Consider the following 22,743-nt stretch of genomic DNA (forward strand, 5'->3'; position numbering starts at 1 on the left):
CTGCACCCATCAAAATCTGTCAACACCACCCTTACTCACCACGGACCACCCTTAAATTTTTAAACCCCAAACTTACCTTTCAAACTTTCAATTATGGTTTTATTTGGTTAAATTTAACAATAAAAACTCTAGATCTAGAGTTTTGGTGGTTAAATTTAACCATCAAAACCTCACACTTGAGAGCTTTAATGGTGGTGAAGAATTGAAACACAAACAAAAAAAAAAAAAAAAAAAAAAAAAAAAAAAAAAAAAAAAAAGGGAGACAAAGCAGCGATAAAGAGAAGGGGTGCGTGAGGTAAGAAGCGGCGTGGAGGTGGTGGTTGTACTTTGGAAGGAGGATGAGGGAGAATAGAGGGCAGTTTTGACAACGGTGGTGGTGGGGGAGGAAAGAGAAACACGCGGTGGTTTAAGTGGCAGATTCATGGTGGTTGTTGTGGGTTTGTGGTGGGGGTGACGGAAATGGAGGTGGATAGGGATTTGGGGCCAGATTCATGGTGGTTGTTGTGTATTGTTCGTGGGAAAGTGGCAGGGGAGGTAAGGTGGTAGTGAAGGAGGTGGTCATGGAGATTGGAGAAAGAGAGAGGAGAGAGAAAGAAGTGGGGTGATTTTTTTTTTTTTTAAGAAAAATTGTAAATTAAAAAATAAACCAATAAGAAAATGACACGCAGGCAAGGTAACCGGTTATACCGACTTAGTGACCTGTTGGGTTCGATATGGGAAGATGGGGGTAAAAGGTTGGATTAATCTGGAATAATCCAAAGGTTGGTTTATTTTGGGAGAATGGAGCAAAGGTTGGTTTATTAAAAGTAATTTTTCCTAAAAAGAATGAAATATACTACTTCCGGTCCAAATTACTCGCAACTTTAGAATATTTCATATCTCACAAATAATACCCCAAAATTGCGAGTAATTTGGACTGGAGGTAGTATATTATGATTATTATCTACAAACTTGAGAAATTATCGTTTCTTTTCATTTGGAATGTTTTATTTTCTATGGTCTCCAATGCATAATTGAATTTATTGAACAATGTAATAATGAAATAATTTTTTATTACATTTATGTTTCATAAACAAGAGTTATAGACAATAAAAATTTTAATGGACCGCTATAAAGCTAATTAACTCGATCAATAATAATGGTAGAGCTACCACCTTAGAAGTTAATAATACTACCTCTGTTACAGGTTATATACAACGATTTGACATAAAGCAGATAGGGAAAATGTCTAATCGTTGCACATAACTTGTAACAAAGGGGATAATATATACACCAACTTTAACTTTGTACTCCTAGTTGATTAGTACTCCGTACGGTATTGTTTTCTTATGACTTTATGAGTGAATATTTCGGTTAGTATTCTCGTTTTCAGGTAACACATTATTTATTTAATGAAACTAAAAAAAAAGACAATATGATTTTGAAAGTTTATGAAAGTACATTATTACCAAACCCCATTAGGTTGTTTAATTAATCATACGGATTATATCACTGATTTCTTAGATATCGTACGAATTACTTCATATTATATAATTAAATTTGTTTTTCTTTTATAGTATACTTTATCGTACTATATATAGGTTAACAAATGAACATCATTTTATAGATAGAAATTTAGAAAATTTAAAACAAATAGTGTTATGGCAAAACTTATTGATGAGAATGAAATAAGATCTGGCATTCTAGGAAGCAGCAATCGAATAGTTGCCATTAATTAATTATATCATTTGTACGTGATGGATAATTAGTTTATCTTCAACTAGTATTACCAATTTACTAACTATTACTAAATTAATGCATTTATTTTGCATGCATGTACTTCATGTACTCCATTTGTTTTAGAGTAATTGCATCACTTTAATCGATATATTTTAAAAAGTCAAAGTGATATATACATTCAATGAACGGAGGTGAATGTTTGATTGATAGGAACCCGTATGGAGAAAGTTTCTATCATTTGTTGGTCCTGGATTTCTAGTTTCAATGGCTTATCTGGACCCTGGCAATTGTAAGTTTCTCTTGCTATTAATAAATCTACTCGTTAATTAATTATTCGAAGTGAACGAATTGAAAAATATATATATACATAGACAATAGAAGTATAAGAAATTACAAATTTTATTTAGGTAAGATAAATTTAAATTACATGAAAATAAAGTACTTTATTCGTCTCAAAACAATAAATTATTGTAAGTCTGTCACAATTAAGCTTATTTTTTCAAAGGCGGCCATAAATTAACGTGGCCAAGAAGCCACATGCATGTAAACCCCAAAGAGTACTTATATAGCTTGTCTTTTAATTTTTATATCACAGTGGAAACTGACTTGCAAGCTGGAGCTAATCATAAATACCAGGTAATAGTAATAGTGTAATACCATGATTTAATTTGTATGATAAAATTAATTAAACTCAATTCATGCATAATGTCTTATAAAATTTGGCTGATCTGATCTTGATAATTTACAGCTTCTATGGGTGGTACTTACTGGATTAATTTTCGCTTTGATTACGCAATCTTTAGCAGCAAACCTAGGAGTATCCACTGGTAATAAGGTTTAATTTCAAATTAATTATATTCATACAATCATACGTACTAAATTTTTAATTAAACCTTAAAATGTCAACTTTTAATCAAACTAAACCTAATTTATTCTAGCAAAATAATTCTTTTATTCAGGCAAACACTTGTTGGAGCATTGCAAATCGGAGTACCCAATGATAGTGAATTACGGGTTATGGTTGCTAGCAGAGTTGGCTGTAATAGCAGCTGATATACCTGAAGTCATTGCGACCGCCTTCTCATTAAACATTCTATTTCATATTCCTCTTTGGGCTGGTGTTCTTCTTACTGGTTTAAGCACTCTCCTCCTCCTTGGAATCCATAGATATGGGGTATGTATTCGATGAAAATATAACATGAATTTTTATTTTATTATTTACAAGAATTGACCGTACCCTATAACGACTTAATTAATTAAACCATGTAACATTCAACTAAGGGTCTGTTCTAATTTACTAAACTGTAAACAAAATACTATGTACATATATATAATGTGACATGAATATTGACTAGCATATATATATATTGTCCAAGTTTTATGAAACTTGACCAGTTTGTTGATGATTAGCATCAATGACATTTACAATTCGAATAATCGTGCCATTTTAGGATGTACTGTCGTAAAAAACAGTATCAAGTTATGAAGCTAATAATGACTTAGGGCATGTTGTTTTCAGCTTATTTTCAGTTCAATTCAGCTCCAATAAATTCAGTTCAGTTTTTTATTTCTTTCTCTCATAAAATATTCAGTTTAGTTCAGTTCAGCTCAAATTTTTTTTGTCTCGGCTTTTTGGTGTTGATATAGGTTAGAAAGTTGGAAATATTGATAGCAATGTTTATGCTTGTAATGGGTGCTTGCTTCTTCAAAGAAATGGGTTACGTAAAGCCGCCGACGGAAGAGGTAATCAAGGGCATGTTTATACCTAAACTCGCAGGCAACGAGGCCACTGCTGATGCCATTGCGTTGTTGGGTGCTTCTATTATGCCGTAAGTTCAATATTAATCACTCCAACTATATCATAAAAACTTCATATATATTACGTTTTACTTGATTGATTAATTATGTTAATTTTTCGATAAGTTATCTAATCATTTTGCTTGCAAAATTTGAAAGGCACAACCTCTTTCTCTACTCGGCTCTTGTGTTAACCAGAAAAGTACCCAAGTCTACAAAAGGCATTAACGTATGTTAATTTATTTTGAACATTATACATATGTTTTAACGCTAACGCTAGCTTTCAGCTAATTTTACCAAACATTAGTATTGTACTTAACTTCTCCACTTTTTTTTCAACTTTGAGCTAGTATTTTCGATCTTAAAGTAATTTCGTGTAATATATAGGCAATTAAGTTTGCCTTACTATGGAGTAATTCGTATATGCATGAAATCTAGCTCATCGATTTCCTTCATATTGAGTAATATGTAATAAACACAACGCTTTGACTTTTACACTATTCATATACTAATTATAACTATATTTTTTTACGAATATACAAAAAAACATATGAAACTATGTTTTCTTTAAATGTATTTTCATTATACAGAGTATTAACATTTTATACTTCTTAATAATATATAGAAATATACGAAGTAAATATTAGAGGGCAAAGTATGCTGTTATACATTGACATGTGTGCTGGTCAAAGTGTTATGATATTATTATTTACGATAAATGATTGTTGTTCAGGACGCTTGTAGATACTTCCTGCTAGAGAGTGGTTTTGCCTTCATACTTGCGTTCTTGATCAACGTAGCTGTTGTATCGGTATCAGGCAGAATATGTTCAGGAGATAGTCTTACACCAGAAGTGGCAGAGTTATGCAGTGTTTTAACACTTAATAATGCAAATCTTCTTCTAAAAAATGTTTTAGGCCGAAAATCTGCCTCTATTATTTATGGAATTGCTCTCTTTGCATCTGGACAAAGCTCTACAATCACTGGCACTTATGCTGGCCAATACATTATGCAGGTAGCACACTAATTAACTAGCCCTGTATTTTCTTAATGACAATCTTCATTGTATATTAATCTTAATTATAGAGAATATAATTAATGACGACACCACTTATTTTAAGCTGCACAGATACACTATGTCGTGATTTATACATACTTGATTGTGGAAAAACATGCACAGTCCTCAAAGATCTTGTTATATTTATCTCAAAACATACACTTATTATTTAACATGTTTGTGGTCATGAAGTTATACAGTGACAATTGTAAAGGTCCAAAAGTCGTGACAAGTAATTAGTTAGTTGTTATAACAACGAAATCAATTTTTGCGATAGATTGAGTAGCAATTAAATTACATAATGAATATAGTTGTTGTTATTATTATTATTAGTCATTTATATGTATTATTACTTTTCAGGGATTTTTAGACATCAAGATGAAATCATGGTCAAGGAACTTAATGACTCGATGCATCTCAATTGCACCAAGCCTAATAGTTTCAATCATTGGAGGATCATCAGGAGCTGGGAAGCTCATTATTATTACCTCGGTTCGTGTCTCTAACCTATTATATGAACAAACAAGGTTGCATTCACTCTCAACACATATATTAAGGATAACACATTCTAATTAGAGCCGATTATGTTAGGCCTAACCCATTTGGGAAAAAAATTTCGTCATGACTCATGAGGGCCCAACTCGATTTTTTTTATTTTCTTGCGGGCCATAAACATGCATTTTTAAGTTTTATAGATAATTTTTTACTCGGTCCGAAAAGCCCACTAAAACCTTTCCAAATTTGCGGAATTTGGGAAAACATTTTCAGCTCAAACCCTATTTTGCCCTGAAAATAGTATAATGCACCCGGGTGCACCATGCGCATGGTGCACCCGGAAAGAACATTAGACATATTTTAAAATACATGGGAAAAAAAAAAAACATGCTAGTGTTAGAAAAAGAACATACCTATGTTTGATAAAAGAACATGTTTGTGTTTGACAAGAACATGACATTACAAAGAACATAAAGTCTTTACAAAAAGAACATATTATTTTTCATGGTTATTTAGGTGTTGAACGTGTTTGAAAAAGAACATTATATTTAACAAAAAAGAACATGTTCGTGTTTGACAAAGATGTAGGTGATCATTGGGCGGACCGGACCAAGGTTAAAAAATCAGCTAACTTCTCGGGTCGGGCCAAATTTTGGGCCGAAGTTTTTGGCCCAAAATTGTCCGAACGTGCGGGCTTTTCGGGTCGAGTAAAAAAATCAACTAAAATGCATAAAACGCATTCCCAAACCCGCCCAAAAAATCAAATTAAAGGGCCGGGTCCGACCCGATTTTGGGGGCGAAAAAAATTCTGCCCAAAACCCGTCCAAAATCGGGTCGGGCCGTTCTAACTTTGATCACCTCTAGCCAAAGAACATAAAGTCTTTACAAAAAAAACATGATAATACATTAAAGAACATGTTCTTTTTTCTGGTTACTCGAGTGATTGATTTTTTTTTTTTTTTTTTTTTAATGTACATACATTAAAGAATATATTGTATAATATAAAGAACATATAGTTCAAACTCAAAGAACATAATCATCAAACTTAAAGAACATATTATGCTCATGTTCTTTATAAATATATATAATGTTCTTCTTTTGCCCAAGTTCTTTTAAATATACCTTATGTTCTTTCCGGGTGCACCATGCGCATGGTGCACCCGGGTGCACCAACCATACATTAATTTTGCCCTGACCAAGCTGGCTAATTTTTTTTACCCTTGACCCGACCTTTGATCACCTCTAATATATGATACTTATTATATTGCAGATGATAGCATCATTTGGGGTTCCATTTGCTCTAATTCCACTGCTTAAGTTCAGCGGTAGTTCCACTAAGATGGGACCTCACAAGAACTCCATTATTGTAAGTTTTAGTCATGTTAGCTTTATTTCTAATTAATCATAAGTAAAACTAATAAGCTACTAATTAATTAAGGTATGGCTTTAACTAAATTAAATTTGGGCATGCAGATTATGATCATCTCATGGAGTTTGGGACTAGGAATAATGGGCATTGACGTATATTTCCTTAGCACAGGATTTGTGGGTTGGCTAATTCATAGTAGTTTGTCAAGAATAAGCAATGTGTTCATTGGAATCGCGGTGTTTCCCTTAATAGCTCTTTATGTTGTAGGAGTAATCTATCTCATGTTTAGGAAAGATAGGGTTGTTACATTCGTCGACTCTCCTTAATTATAAACTATATTTCCCTAGTATATTGCCATATATATTATAGTGTGACCCGACGTGACCCGACTCAAGCATGACCCAACCCAAACCCGACCCGCATAGGTTATGGAATTAATCTGAATTGACCCAACCCAAGTTGACCCGACCCACTCTTACCGACCAAAACCCGACCCGTTCACCCGAATTTGACAGCTCTACCCAAAACCTCCAAAATTTCTCAAAAACCGTGGAGATTAGCCTTCAATTTTGGAATTTTTTGACATTTTTCACCCGGAAATAAAAATTGCCGAAATTTTTACCATGTTCCCTAATACTCTCCGTGAGTCCAAACGGCTAGGTGGAACCATCCAATTTGCCTTTAAATGGCAAATTTACCGGTTTACAACTTGCACCGATTTCATTAACTCAAGCTTACCACGAACATTTATGACAACATATAATGATCATATATGGATACAAACAACATTATATGACCCCGAGATGTATCCCTTAAAATCTTAAAAATTTTCGACACCGGGCCTCGAAACATTCAAAATTCCTCAAAAAGCGTAGATATTATTAGCCTTAAATTTTGGAAATTTTTTACTTTTTTTCGCCTGAATATAAAAATTGCCGAAATTTTCACCATGGTCCCAAATACCCTCCGGGAGTCCAATTGGGTGAATGGAACCATCCAATTTGCCTTTAAACGACCAATTTACCGGTTTACAACTTACACCGATTTCATTAATTCAAGCCTACCACGAACATTAATGACAACAAATAATGATCATATATGGTTCCAAACGACATTATATGACCCCGAGATGTATTCCCTAAAATTTCAAGACTTTTCGACACCGGGCCTCGAAAACTCCAAAAATTCTCAAAAAGCGTGGATATAAGTCTTCAATTTTTGAATTTTAATTTTCGACTTTTTTTACCCGAAAATAAAAAATTGCCAAAATGTTTACCATGGTCTCTAATACCCTCCGGGAGTCCAATAGGGCGGGTGGAACCATCCAATTTGCCTTTATACGGCCAATTTACCAGTTTATAACTTGCGTTGATTTCATTAACTCAAGCCTACCACAAATATTTATCACAACATATAATGATCATATATGGTTTCAAACTGCATTATATGACCCTGAGATGTATCCTCCAAAATCTAAAAGCTTTTGGACACTAGGCCTCGAAACCTCCAAAATTTCTCAAAAAACGTGGATAATAGCCTTCAATTTTGGAATTTTTTTACTTTTCTTCGCCCGGAAATAAAAATTGTCGAAATGTTTACCATGGACTAATACCCTCCGGGAGTCCAATTGGATGGGTGGAACCATCCTATTTGCCTTTAAATAGCCATTTTACCGGTTTACAACTTGCACCGATTAAATTAACTCAAACCTACTACGAACATTTATGAGAACATATAAAGATCATATATGGTTCTAAATGACATTATATGAGTCCGAGATGTATCCCCTTAAATCTAAAACTTTTGGACACCGGGCCTCAAAACATCCCAAATTTCTCAAAAAACATGGATTTCAATTTTGAAAATTTTGACTTTTTTTCGTCCGGAAATAAAAATTGCCGAAATGTTTAACATGGTCCCTAATATCCTCAAGGAGTTCAATTGGGTGGGTGGAACCAACCAATTTGCCTTTAAACGACCAATTTACAGGTTTACAATTTGCATCGATTTAATAAACTCAAGCCTACCACGAACATTTATGATAACATATAATGATTATTTAGGGTTCCAAACGGGATTATATGACCTCGAGATGTATCCCCTAAATTCTCATTTCTTTTCGACACCAGCCCCTAAACCTTCGAAATTTCTCAAAAAGCATGGATATTAGCCTTCAATTTTGGAATTTTTTACTTTTTTTTTTCGCCCAGAAATAAAAATTGCTGAAATGTTTACCATAGTCCCTAATACTGTTCGGGAGTCCAATTGGGTGGGTGGAACCATCCAATTTGCCTTTAAACGTCCAATTTACCGGTTTACAATTTACACCGATTTCAATAACTCAAGCCTACCACGAACATTTATGACAACTAATAATGATGATATATCGTGCCACACAGCATTATATGACCTCGAGATGTATCCCCTAAAATTTCAAGACTTTTCGACACCGGGCCCCTAAACCTACAAAAATTTTCAAAAAGCGTGGATATTAGTCTTCAATTTTGGAATTTTTTTACTTTTTTTCGCCTAGAAATAAAAATTGTCGAAATATTTACCATGGTCCCTAATATCCTCCGGGAGTCAACTTGGGTTGGTGGAAACATCCTATTTGCCTTCAAACGGCCAATTTAATTACCGATTTACAACTTTCACGGAATTCATTAACTCAAACCTACTACGAACATTTATGACAACATATAATGATCATATATGGTTCCAAACGGCATTATATGACCCCGAGATGTATCCCCTAAAATATTAATATTTTTCTACACAAGGCCCCGAAACCTCCAAAATTTCTGAAAAAGCGTGGATATTAGCCTTCACTTTTAAATTTTTTTGACTTTTATCCGTCCGAAAATTAAAATTGTCATAATTTTTACTATGGTCTCTAGCTATTACCCTCCGGGAGTCCAATTGGGTGGGTGGAACCATCCAATTTGCCTTTAAATGGTCAATTTGTCGGTTTACAACTTGCGCCGACTTCATTAACTTAAGCCTACCACAAACATTTATGACAACGTATAATGATCATATATGGTTCCAAACGACATTATATGACCCCGAGATATATTTCTTAAAATCTCAAGGCTTTTTGACACTAGGCCCCGAAACCTCCAAAATTTCTTAAAAAGCATGGATATTAGCATTCAATTTTGGAAATTTTTGACTTTTTTTCGCCCATAAATAAAAATTGCCGAAATGTTTACCATGGTCCCTAATACCCTCCGGGAGTCCAATTGGGTTGGTGGAATCATCCTATTTGCCTTTAAATGGCCAATTTATTTACCGGTTTACAACTTGCACGGATTTCATTAACTCAAACCTACTACGAACAATTATGACAACATATAATGATCATATATGGTTCCAAATGGCATTATATGAGCCTTAGATGTATCCCCTAAAATTTCATTTCTTTTCAACACCAGCCCCCGAAGCTTTCGAAATTTCTCAAAAAACATGGATATTAGCCTTCAATTTTGGAATTTTTTACTTTTTTTTTTCGCCCGGAAATAAAAGTTTCCGAAATATTACCATGATCCCTACTGCCTTCTGGGAGTCCTATTGGGTGGGTGGAACCATCCAATTTGCCTTTAAACGACTAATTTACCGATTTACAACTTGAACTGATTTCTTTGACTAAAGCCTACCACAAACATTTATGACAACAAATAATGATCATATATGGTTCAAAACAACATTATATGACCCCGAGATGTATGCCCTAAAATTTTAAGACTTTTCGACACCGGGCCCTGAAACCTACAAAATTTCTCAAAAAGTCTTCAATTTTGGAATTTTTTTACTTTTGTTCGCCTAGAAATAAAAATTCCCAAAACGTTTACATGGTCCCTAATACCCTCCGGGAGTCCAATTGGGTTGGTGGAACCATCCTATTTGCCTTTAAACGGCCAATTTAATTACTGGTTTACAACTTGCATGGATTTCATTAACTCAAACCTAGTACAAATATTTATGACAACATATAATTATCATATATGGTTCCAAACGACACTATATGACCCCGAGATGTATCTCCTAAATTATTAATACTTTTCTACACAAGGCTCCGAAACCTCCAAAATTCTCAAAAAGTGTGGATATTAGCCTACAATTTTAAAAAATTTTGATTTTTTTTTCGTCCGGAAATAAAAATTGCCGAAATGTTTACCATGGTCCCTAATTTTCAATTGGGAGGTTGGAATCATCCAATTTTCCTTTTAAACGACCAATTTACTGGTTTTCAATTTGCACCGATTTCATTAATTCAAGCCTAGCTACCACGAACATTTATGACAACAAATAATGATCATATATGGTTCCAAACGACATTATATGACCCCGAGATGTATCCCATAGAATTTCAAGAATTTTTGACACCGGGCCCTGAAATTCCAAAATTTCTCAAAAAGCGTGGATATTAGCCTGTTATTTTTTAATATTTTTATTTTTTTTTCTCCCGAAATTAAAAATTGCTGAAATGTTTACCATGGTCCCAAATACCCTCTGGGAGTCCAATTGGGTGTGTGGAACCATTCAATTTGCTTTTAAACGGCTAATTTACCGGTTTACAACTTGCACCGATTTACCAGTTTACAACGGCCAATTTAATTAACTTGCACCGAAACCGACTTGAATCGAAATTGACTCAAACCCGTTTTAATCCGTTTAGACCCAAATTTAACCCGACTTGTTACTAACCTGACCTGAATTCAACCCGACCCGTTCTTAACCCGACCCGAATTTAGTCCAACCTGTTACAAAGGCTATGAAATTAATCTGAATTGACCCGACCCACTCTTACCCGACCCATGTACCCAAATTGACAGCTTTATATGTGATAGGCCATTAGAAATAATTCAAAAAATAAACAATGGCCCTGTTTGGTAGTTAGCTTATTGAGGGTACATTAGCTTATTTAACTAACTTTAGCTGATTGACTAGTCAAACAAGCTAATACAAGTGTTTGGTACTAAGCTTATTGAAAGAGTTTATTCCACTAAATAAGCTCTTTTTGAAAAAGCTCATTTTAGGAGCTTTTTCAATTAGCTTATTCATTAATTATTCTGAAATTACGTACACTTATAACATCATTTAATTTAAAATCCTATCTAAACTACCTACCCCACAATTAGCTTATTGGTCATTTCACATACTCAATCATCTTTAAGATATCAACTATTTACCAAACACTTTTATATAATCAATTAATACAATAAGTTAGTCAAATCAGTTAATAAAATCAGCTAGTCAAAATCAGCTAACTCAATCAGTTTCAGCTTTCAGCTGTCTTCCAAACAGGACCAATAACTTTTGCTGAATTGGATGACTTGGAACTTTTGACATTGAGATAATTAAATGTTTTTACGTACTTACTCCATATATTGTGCAAAATTGATTGGTGATTGTTAACGTGATCATTCATTCTTTTATATGAAGATATGGAAAGGTGAAAGTGTCCCCATCAAACTTAAACTCTACATAAGTTCGTAATTTAGCAGGTCAATCAATGTTTGAGAGTAGAAGGAGAAGATAATAGAGGAAATCCCCCTATTCTCAAGATTTTGGAATACATAGAGGCGTAAAACTTTAAATTGTGACTTCAGAGTCAGAAGGTGAGATTTCCACCAATGCCCACCAAATAACTCCACCAAACTTACTTGGTTAAGTGTATACTCCGTATTACTTAGATAATTAAAAAGGAAGTTCGTTCTTTTAATAATCTACTCCCATCCAGTATATATATGCATGGAGGCCATCTATATCTTCAGTGACAACACACTTGAAAAATTAAAATAGTAATATGGTTCACCCATCACTTCTCTACCAAACAAGCTAAATATACTCTGTTCGTCCCATAATATATATTGTCTATTTCAGTCAAGATGTATAATTGACCATCAATACATTTAATTTCGCAATAAAAGGTTGATGCTATATGAACACACATTAGGACGACCTAATAACAATATGGCGTCCTGATGTGTGTTCATATAGCATCAACCTGAGTGTAATACTTTACCCTTCCAATTATTTTCTCCATATAAGCAAAGGTTTTAACATAATTTCAAGTAAATAATAAAATTAAAATTTGTAATATAAAACAGTCAAATAAATAATAATGCAAATCTAATAAGATAAGCCTGTCTTCTAGATATGTCAAATGGTGGTTGGTTGCTTGCTTGACGTTTCACAAGTCATAACCAGCCAATAGGTTGCCGTTATTTCAGTTAAATATTGGTTAACTACGGTCATGGCTCATGCCTCTTATGCTACAAGTATTTAATTTATTTTATCTATATTTTCCATAGCTACTGACTAAAAATATTACAGAATTGAAGCGAATATATAAAATAATACGGAGTAATAATCAATCAATAATCATACTTCCCATTAATTTGAATTTGGTCATACAATCTAGCAGCAGGTCTAGGCGTTTGCAAGAACTCAAGATATAGCAGCTCGTGCACCTGCTCACATCTTCAGTATCATTTGGTTTGTTATAGCTAGAGGAGTGGGGGCCCAGATTGTATCTCGGCTCTCCACTAATCTAATATATCATATCATATAACTAATATATAAAGCTAAACTTTTAGCCAGGTCACGACGTTGCGACACTTGGCGTTCTAACTTTTCACCAAGTATCGCGCTACGTTGTAGCGATTTAAATAGATTTCATAAGATAAAAAAAAAATTAGGATAAAATTTTAAGTTTAGAATTTTATTTTCGATAAAAGACCAATATTTCATATATACAAATGGAATTATAATTTTATTCAAAAAAAAATTATTAGATTATATTTCTCAAAAATTATCATATAAATTTAATTTTTTTATGTCATAATATTTTTTTTTGAAGCAAAAGAATTAGTTTAAAGTGTAAAACATGTATTTATAATATATACTAATCTGTTAAAATAATATACTTTATAACTAATAGAATTTTAATACTACATAGACCTGTCAATTAGGGTTGAGTCATGAGTCATCTTGGGTTGGGTTACTTTAGGTTACGAGTCAAGAAATGTTCAACCCTTGCCCAAAGTTTTGGGTTCTGGTCAACCCAACGGGCTTTGAACATTTAAATTATTTAAATTATTATTTGTTTATTTTTTTAATGTATTAAATCGAACATTTCCATAAATATTAGTATTAGTCATTACATGTCTACTAGATAGCAAATCGTCACAAAAGCACATCAATAAACTAATTTAGTATCAATGGTATATTTTAAAATTTGACATAGATTAAAAATTTATCTTTAAATTCAATAAAAAAAACCCGGGCATCGCACGGGCACAAAACTAGTAACTAATATATAAAGCTAAACTTTTAGCCAGACGACGAGAGAGCGACACTTGGCGTTCCAACTTTTCGCCAAGTGTCGTGCCACGTAGGATAGAGTTATATAGAATTCAATTTGTAGGATAAAAAATGTAGTTTAGAATTTTATTTTCAATCAAATTTGGATAGAATTTTTCTTTAAAAAAAATTTAGATAGAATTTTAGGATAAAATTGTTAATTTGAGTTTTATTTTTGATAAAGTACCAATATTTCATATGTACAAATCATATAACTAATAAATAAAGCTAAACTTTTAGCCAGGCGACGAGATAGCGACATTTGGCGTTCCAATTTTTCGCCAAGTGTCGCACCACGTAGGATAGAGTTATATAGAATTCAATTTGTAGGATAAAAAAATTAATTTAGAATTCTATTTTCAATCAAATTTGGATAGAATTTTAGGATAAAATTGTTAATTTAGAGTTTTATTTTCGATAAAGTAACAATATATCATATGTACAAATTAAATTATAATTTTATTAAAAAAAAATTATAACACTCATAAATTATTTTTTGTATCATAGTATTTTTTTTTTTTGGAGCAAAGAAATTAGCTCAAAGTGCACCACATCCATATTTATAATATATTCTAATCTATTAAAACAACATACTTTACAATCTAATATAATTTTATTACTGTGTGTAGACCTGTCAATCGGGTCAGGCCACGAGTCATTTCGGACAGGGTCTTTATTTCAGGTTACGGGTCAAGAAATGTTTTTCACCAATGTTATTATTATTAGTCATTACCTGCCTACTATATGTTTAAATCATCACAAAAACACATCAATTCCTAACTAATTTTGTATCAATGATATGTTTTAAAATTTGACATATAGATTAAAAATTTATCTTAAAATTCAATAAACAACCCGGGCATTGCACGGGCACAAAACTAGTGAATTAATAGACCTGTTATATATATATAAAGGGGAGTTTTTTCCCGAGTTTTTAGAGAGCCACGTAGGATCTAATTTTCTCAGCGCGCCATGTACGATTATAAATCTTAGTAGTAGCCAATTAAATAAGAGATTATTAATTTCTTTTAGAATTAAATAATTTAAATGCCATGTAAGCAAAATTGGCGAATGAGATTTTTAAGTTTAAATTAATTAAATATTATATATTATCTTTTGATTTTATGAATTTTATCTAAATATGTAACAAATTTTAGCACATAAATAATAAAAAAAATATATATATTTTAAAAAATTCAAACAAATCGTGCATCGCACGAGCTTCATCTAGTTTCTTATAAAATTGACTTTGTAGGTTTTTGTTAATAATAATAATAATAATAATAATAATAATATGTAGATTTTTCCATCAAATTCACAAATTGATAAATATCATTCAAAAAGTCAAGGAGTATTTTGTCAAAAAAAAAAATAAAAAAAAAGTCAAGGAGTAAACAAGTAATAATATAAATATGGATTTGGGTTGCATTGCACCCGTTAGATTGAAGTAAAGAGAGTCTTTTCACAAGTCTAACGGTATGTATAATCTAAACAAAAGTTTGCGTTAAAATTTATGACCAATAGGAAATTAAAATCTCTATTAGTCTTCGTAATCATATATATATATATATATACTTAATAATTAGGGTTCGTTTAACATTGCTGTGGTTTTCTGTTTTTTTTTTGTTTTTTGTTGTATAAAAATATATGATATATGTCACATAATGAATAAAAAATTATTTAAACTTATTAAAATCATAATAATTTTGAAAAATGACAACAAATAAGTGGAAACACTTTTTTCTTGTTTCCTATTTTTGGTTTTTAGTTTTCAAAAAAACAGGAAACTAAAAACCAAAAATGATACCAAACAGGCCCTTAACACATTTCTGATTTCTCTTCTTTAGTTAATTACATGTGATTTTTCATGGATAGATCAAAGCTTTAAAACTAGCTCCCCTCCTATGTGAAATGATGATTGAAAAAATGCATATATTTCACCTTTAGATAAAACTCACAGATTATGTAAACTTCTATTTAGATAAAGTATAAAACTATTACTAATAATATTAATTAGATAGGTAGAAAATCTTATAATGTGACACTTGAAAAAAAGACAAGAAAATACATAAACATTGATATTTTTAGGTGGACTACATAGTGTGGAATCATGCCTCCTTCCTACTATACGTCAGCTAGCTTATCAAAGCACAAATGACAAACAAAATAACATTTTTTTTATAAGAGCTTATCAGCAATAATTTGCTAATTAATACAACTAACACACTAATATATAGTTTATGAACGGTGAAGGTGTTATTTACTGATTTACCGTATATATAAAGCTCCATTCTTCAGCCTTAAATATAAGTATAAAACATCAAAAGAAAAATACAAAAAAAAATATATATAAATAAATGGCAACTCTTGAGAAAGAAGGAAGAAAGTCTGGAGTTTTAGGTGGTAGCAATCGAATAGCTGCCATTGCAACATCTCCTAATAATAATGTTGATTTAGTTATTGATAATGGTCCGCCTTCGCTCTCTCCTAGCAAACACTTTGATGAAGCTCCAACTAATAAGGTCATAATCTATTTTATTTTATTTTCGTTCTAAAGATTTTTTTTTTTCTCTAATTTCATCATTATTATGTCGAAGTTTTTTTTTTTTTTTTTTTTTTTTTTTTTTTTTTTTTTTTTTTAAATCTAGTTTTCATTATTACGGAGTATACATCTGGTTTACACTAAAATATTAGTGTATTTACACTAATATTAGTGTACATCGAGCAGTATAATGGTAACTTTAAGTCAATTTATGGTAACTTTTTGCATTATTTAGTAATTTTGAACATGATATGATTCTTTTTATAATTAGAAGAAGAAAAGTTTTATAAGGGAATAAAATTACTTTCGATCATTAATAACTGAATTTTAGTCATTTAAAATGTGAATCTTTACTAATAAAGTGTAGAATATTTTTAGGTAACTTTTATTCATTTCAGGGGTAACTTTTGATCACTTTAAGAGATCTTTATAATGGATGTACAATAATTATTATATAGCCGATTTTTTTTAAAAATTTGTGCTCAAAATAAGGCCTTATTTGATCCATCACGTATCAAAGATGTCATAGTACATTACTACGTTTGCTAAAGTTTAGTTCGTATATTAAGTTGTGATCAAAACCCTTGTATGGGGTTCTTTATATAACTTGTGCTCTCTCAAAACGTACTATTTATGTACACTTATTGAAAGGTCCAACACATTGGAACATCGTATTAAAACATAGTGGTAATCCTAGTAAATTCATATAATTTAGAGAGGCATTACATCCATCTAATATAGAGATGTCATTAGTTACAAGTGATGTAGAAACTTACAAGGGTTTTGGTTCGGAAAATGGAAACGGAGTGGAAAGGAAACAAATAAGAGGGGGGAAATGAATCATTTAGCTATTACTCCCTTTTTATTTATTTGGTTTAACCATAAAAAGGGTATGTGTTAAAGTCAAAATTTCATTAGTTGATATCCATGTACAATTTATATGAAATTAAAATAAAGAAACCTCAAAATTAAATGTGTTCACACGAGGTGTCAAAAATTAGAGATATGAAGAGATATCATATCTCTTGATATCTTGGTTATTTTGGTATCATACATGATTAGCAAAATGATAACATACAACATCATAATAATCAAAATAATTTTTTTCTTTTTTGACACCATAATAACAATAATCAAGGTATCAACTATATCAATAAATGTTTGACATCTCTTAAAATCTCTTCAAAGCCACAAAGTGATCTTCAAGTTATGTTGATCGAACCACATTTAGATAATGGCGTAAGCTTTGAGTTTTAATTTTCAGAAGTCTAACCACTAATTTTTTTATTAACTATATATATAAACTTATTTATATATATATTTATTAAATTCAATTTTCTCTTGAATAAAATAGTACTTAGTTCTTTGTATGCAAATAAACTAAATAAAATAAGCTAATTAATTAGTTGATAAATTGTTATAGGAACCTGGGTGGAAAAAGTTCTTATCATTTGTTGGTCCTGGCTTCCTGGTCTCCTTGGCTTATCTTGATCCTGGCAATTGTAAGTTTCTCTTTCCCTTAATTACTTACAAATCAACGGTTAAGATTTAATTTGTTGATATAGTCAAACGTAGTCAAAGATAGTCGGCCGTAGCAGATAACTACGATAGAATTGTTAAGATTTTCTTACATGTTTCTTTTGATTATCTACAAACTATGTAATATTGAATATGACACATACAATAATCAAGTAAGTTGTAAGTAGTAGATATGTCAAATTAAAGCAATAAACCAAATAATTATTATAAACAAACACATACGTAGGATGAAGTATATATAATACTTATTAGTAGTTATTATATGTAGTTGAATTTGTCTTCTTACATATTTTCATTTGATATGATGCTATGTAGTGGAAACCGACTTGCAAGCAGGAGCTAATCATCGATTCTCGGTAACTACTCTTATTTTTTGCTATAATTACATTTATTTTTTGACAGCTGATACTATTACCTTATGATTATAAGAAATAATCACTTTTGATTGACTCCACATATAGGGTTAAGACTTTTTTGATTGATACGGAGTAATATTACATTATGTATTAACACCTGTATAAAAATAAAATTAATAAAAAAATGAACAAATATATATATATATATATATACTAGTTTAATTCCCGTGCAATGCACGGATGATGCTAGATTATATAGTAAAATACAACATTAATCCCGTGCAATAGATGCACAATTGTTTAATACGGAGGAATTTAATACAACAAAATTATAAAACGACATAAAAATAAGGACTTGACACCTTATTAGAAAGTGAGTATATTAATAAAAATAACCACATACAATCATTATAATTAATAATCTAATATTTTAGAAAGTTTAGTTTAGATTTTATGTCAAGCAAATCTCATTATTTAGATACAATGATCCTTCATTAGGAAGTAAATATTTTTGGAGGGAAAATACTCAATACAATGCTGCCAAGTGTCATTTTAGGTTCTCCTTTAGTAATATGTAATAGATAGAGAGAGAGAACCAAGTTATAATGAGAACCAAAGCTAAAATAAGAACTAGGAACTAATCTAGGCCCTTAGATCATGTTAATCCGACGGCTTACATGCTTCTCGTGTCATTAATGGCATTTTTGTAATATTTGAATGTTACAAACTGATTCCCAGTTTCATTTCTAAAAAGTAAATAAAAAGTTAGTAAAAGTAAATGAAATCAGTCATAAAGTACATGAAATTGCCTTAAAAGTTTAAAAACTGGAAAAAAAGTTGCAAAAAACGCATAATTACGAAAATGCCATTAATGAATGCGGGTGAAACATGAGCCATCAGATTGAGTGCGATCAATGGCTGAGATTGGTTCTTAGTTTCTATTATTCACCTTGGTTCTCACATGATCTCAATTATATATATATATATATATATATATATATATATATATATATATATATATATATATATATAAAGTACTTTGTATTATATTTGTACATATATATAAGAGATAAGTCGTGGGTGACTTGTTACATGTCTCACTTAAGGCCAACTATGTACGAAGTGCTTGTTAATAGCACTAATTTTTTTTTTATTTTAGCTTGTATGTATAACGGGACAGCTTGAAAGGAAGAATAGTACTAATATGATGGTCTAATTTTTCAGCTTCTATGGGTGATTCTTATTGGATTGATTTTTGCTTTGATTATCCAATCTCTAGCAGCAAATCTTGGTGTGACCACTGGTAAGCCCCAAATTCTTAATCGTAAAACTATAAATACAAGCACATGAACAAAGAATGAAATAGTCGGGTACACTTGGCATAAGGTACAACTGGTTGTACCGCTTCTACCTAAAAAATTACCCCGATATTATAGCTTATCAAACATTAATATACTTTGTATATAAGTATATGTCACAATAAATGATACCTTTTTTTTTTCAAGGTAAACACTTGGCTGAGCATTGCAAAGCAGAGTACCCTGTAGTAGTGAAGTATTGCTTATGGATGCTAGCAGAAGTAGCAGTAATCGCAGCAGATATACCGGAAGTCATTGGCACCGCCTTCGCATTGAACATCCTCTTTCATATTCCTGTTTGGGCTGGTGTTCTTCTCACTGGTTTAAGCACTCTCCTACTCCTTGGACTTCAAAAATATGGGGTAATCCAACATCTATCATTTAGCTAGTTCGGAATATATATATATAACTGGTTTATGATTAATGAACGAACATAAAAGGTTGAGACAATGTGACAGCTTTTTTTATTTATACATGTGTGGGCGTATGTACATTAACAAAAATCATGGAAAAAAAAGTCTTATGTTGTGGTTCTTTTTCTGTTTCTTTTGGTGGTGTTATAGATAAGGAAGTTGGAATTGTTGATAGCAATATTAGTGCTTATAATGGGAGCTTGTTTCTTTGGAGAGATGGGTTATGTGAAGCCGCCAGTGAAAGATGTGGTTGAGGGCATGTTTATTCCTAAGCTTCAAGGCCAGGACGCCACTGCTGATTCCATCGCGCTGCTAGGTGCACTTGTTATGCCGTAAGTTTTCATACAATTTTACAAACTCTGTCATTAAGCTCTCACTTGATTCATGAGAAAATAACTATTGCGCATTAAAAAAAAAAAAAAAAAAAAAAAAAAAAAAAAAAAAAAAAACTGCACTTATAGTATAAAACTTTTTCTTGGGCCTCGTTAATGCCCAAGAATAGGTTTTTTGTTTTATCAACTATATGTATTTTTTAACGGTTTAATCCGTGCTTGGTAAAATTAGTGATGTTAACGATTATCCAAAACTTGACTCTTGACAGGCACAACTTGTTTCTACATTCAGCACTTGTGTTATCAAGAAAAGTAACCATGTCTACGAAAGGCATTAACGTATGTAACAAATACAACAAGCTATTGATCTAATCTCTAATATAAGATTATTATTACGATTAAGTTTGCTAATATGTTGTACTTATTATTTTGCAGCAAGCATGTAGATACTTCTTATTAGAGAGTGGTTTTGCTTTATTTATCGCGTTTTGGATCAATGTAGCTATTATATCAGTATCCGGCACAGTTTGTTCAAGCAACAATCTCACACAACTAGAGGCACAACAATGCAGTGGCTTAACCCTTAACAATGCTTCAATCCTTCTTCAAAATGTCTTAGGCAAAAAAACTGCCGCGATTTTCTATGGCATTGCTCTCTTTGCTTCGGGACAAAGCTCTACCATCACTGGGACTTATGCTGGCCAATATATTATGCAGGTATAACATCTTATTATGTGATAATATTGTAAAATAACATTTTGCGCGGACCAATCAAGGGGATCAAATGTACACAACTTTATTAATACGATAACAAAGAAAATGTTTTCAATTGACCTACCAAGTACCAACATCTATTTGCTCAATTTCATAATAATAATAACAACAAGTGCAAGGAATTTAATGGATTGTGTTATTAAGGAACAAATAATAGATGATACTATTATATAACAATTTTGACGCTACATATATTTTGTGTACAGGGATTTTTGGACCTTAAAATGAAATCATGGTTAAGGAATTTAGTTACTCGATTGGTGGCTATTACACCAAGCCTAATAGTTTCTATCATCGGAGGATCAGCAGGAGCTGGAAAGCTCATTATTATTGCCTCGGTGAGTGATTTTTTCGATCTTGCTAGATGTACACAATACAATACAGTTGATTGAATTTGTTAGAGGACTGATTCAACCAAAAGCTTAAACTGATGGTTGAAGCCTATTAATTGTTTATATACTCTTATCACAATTCATATCATTTCTCTATATAACACGCGGATGTACATATTATGGCAACTAATACAATGAATATATTTTTGTAGATGATATTATCATTTGAGCTTCCATTTGCTTTGATTCCACTCCTCAAGTTTAGCAGTAGTTCTACCAAGATGGGACCTCACAAGAACTCCAATGTTGTAAGTTAACTTCAATTCAAGTACACTAACTCGACACCCTTCATCTAAAACACGTAGTATTTCATCATAAAATCGATTTAGAGTGACTAATAGAAGTTTAACTTGGGCAGATTATCATCATCTCATGGATTTTGGGACTCGGAATAATTGGCATCAACATCTATTACTTGATCACGGCCTTCCTTGGGTGGTTGCTACACAATAACTTACCTAAAGTAGGGAACGTATTCATGGGAATCGTCGTGTTTCCATTGATTGCTATCTATATCTTATCGGTCATCTACCTCATGGTTAGAAAAGATAGGGTCGAAACTTTCATCGACAGTACAAATGTTGTTCAGAAAGAAGACGATCTAGCTAATGTCTCGCTACCATAGTATGCAACCTATATATGGCTTTGAAAATGTCTATGTTCAAATTGTGTAACGTAACGCAAATGTATGTAGCAAATTTCTTGACGTGCTAATTTTAGTGGTAAGATCTTTGAGAAGTGCTAGGCGTACCTTGACGTGATGGAGGTTATGGGTTCGAGCCTAATTATCCCCAAGCTATGTCCTCGCTCTAATTCCCGCGTATGATTGATAAGCATGCTATCATTTGTTCTAATACAATTGAACCCTCGAAAACAAATGAAATATTGCATGTCTTATACTTGTATTATTACTTAAGAGTAGGTTTCTTGGTGACCTACAAAAGTTGAAACTTTTTGTATCTGATATAATAATACTTATCATCAATGTTTGAGAAGTTCTCATGGGTCTTTTGTGCAAATTATTACTATATTCTACAAATGAACTTCAAGCAAATGGGTTTTATCTTTAATAGACACTACCTCAAATTAAATAATCTCTATAGATCGATATATATACTAACTAGTTTAGTTGGTTAAAATTTAAAAGTAGCGGTAGAACTCAACGCCCAAAATCAAATCAAGGACCGTTCAATTACTATACTATTAATCCACTTGATACACGAATATACAAA

General features: G+C 31.9%; 1 protein-coding gene and 1 pseudogene across 2 annotated transcripts; both read left to right on the forward strand.

Moving 5' to 3' along the window:
- Positions 1–459: 459 nt before the first annotated feature.
- Positions 460–11,797, forward strand: LOC145567413 (metal transporter Nramp7.2-like). The gene is made up of 13 exons (XM_081626688.1): positions 460–534; positions 1,930–2,008; positions 2,315–2,355; positions 2,468–2,546; positions 2,679–2,893; positions 3,367–3,548; positions 3,676–3,745; positions 4,250–4,531; positions 4,934–5,065; positions 6,339–6,434; positions 6,542–6,748; positions 7,098–7,137; positions 11,745–11,797. Exons 1-13 carry the CDS (start codon positions 460–462, stop codon positions 11,795–11,797), a joined length of 1,551 nt encoding a protein of 516 aa, XP_081482814.1.
- A 4,365-nt stretch (positions 11,798–16,162) lies between these two features.
- On the forward strand, positions 16,163–22,146 carry LOC145567419 (metal transporter Nramp7.2-like; annotated as a pseudogene). The gene is made up of 10 exons (XR_014095624.1): positions 16,163–16,327; positions 17,771–17,849; positions 18,202–18,242; positions 19,467–19,545; positions 19,748–19,962; positions 20,164–20,345; positions 20,615–20,684; positions 20,781–21,062; positions 21,326–21,457; positions 21,664–22,146. The product of XR_014095624.1 is annotated as a metal transporter Nramp7.2-like (transcript).
- The last annotated feature ends 597 nt before the right edge of the window (positions 22,147–22,743 follow it).

The sequence above is a fragment of the Chenopodium album genome, chromosome 2 (assembly GCF_948465745.1).
Source record: "Chenopodium album chromosome 2, dcCheAlbu1.1, whole genome shotgun sequence".
Lineage (NCBI taxonomy): Eukaryota > Viridiplantae > Streptophyta > Magnoliopsida > Caryophyllales > Amaranthaceae > Chenopodium > Chenopodium album.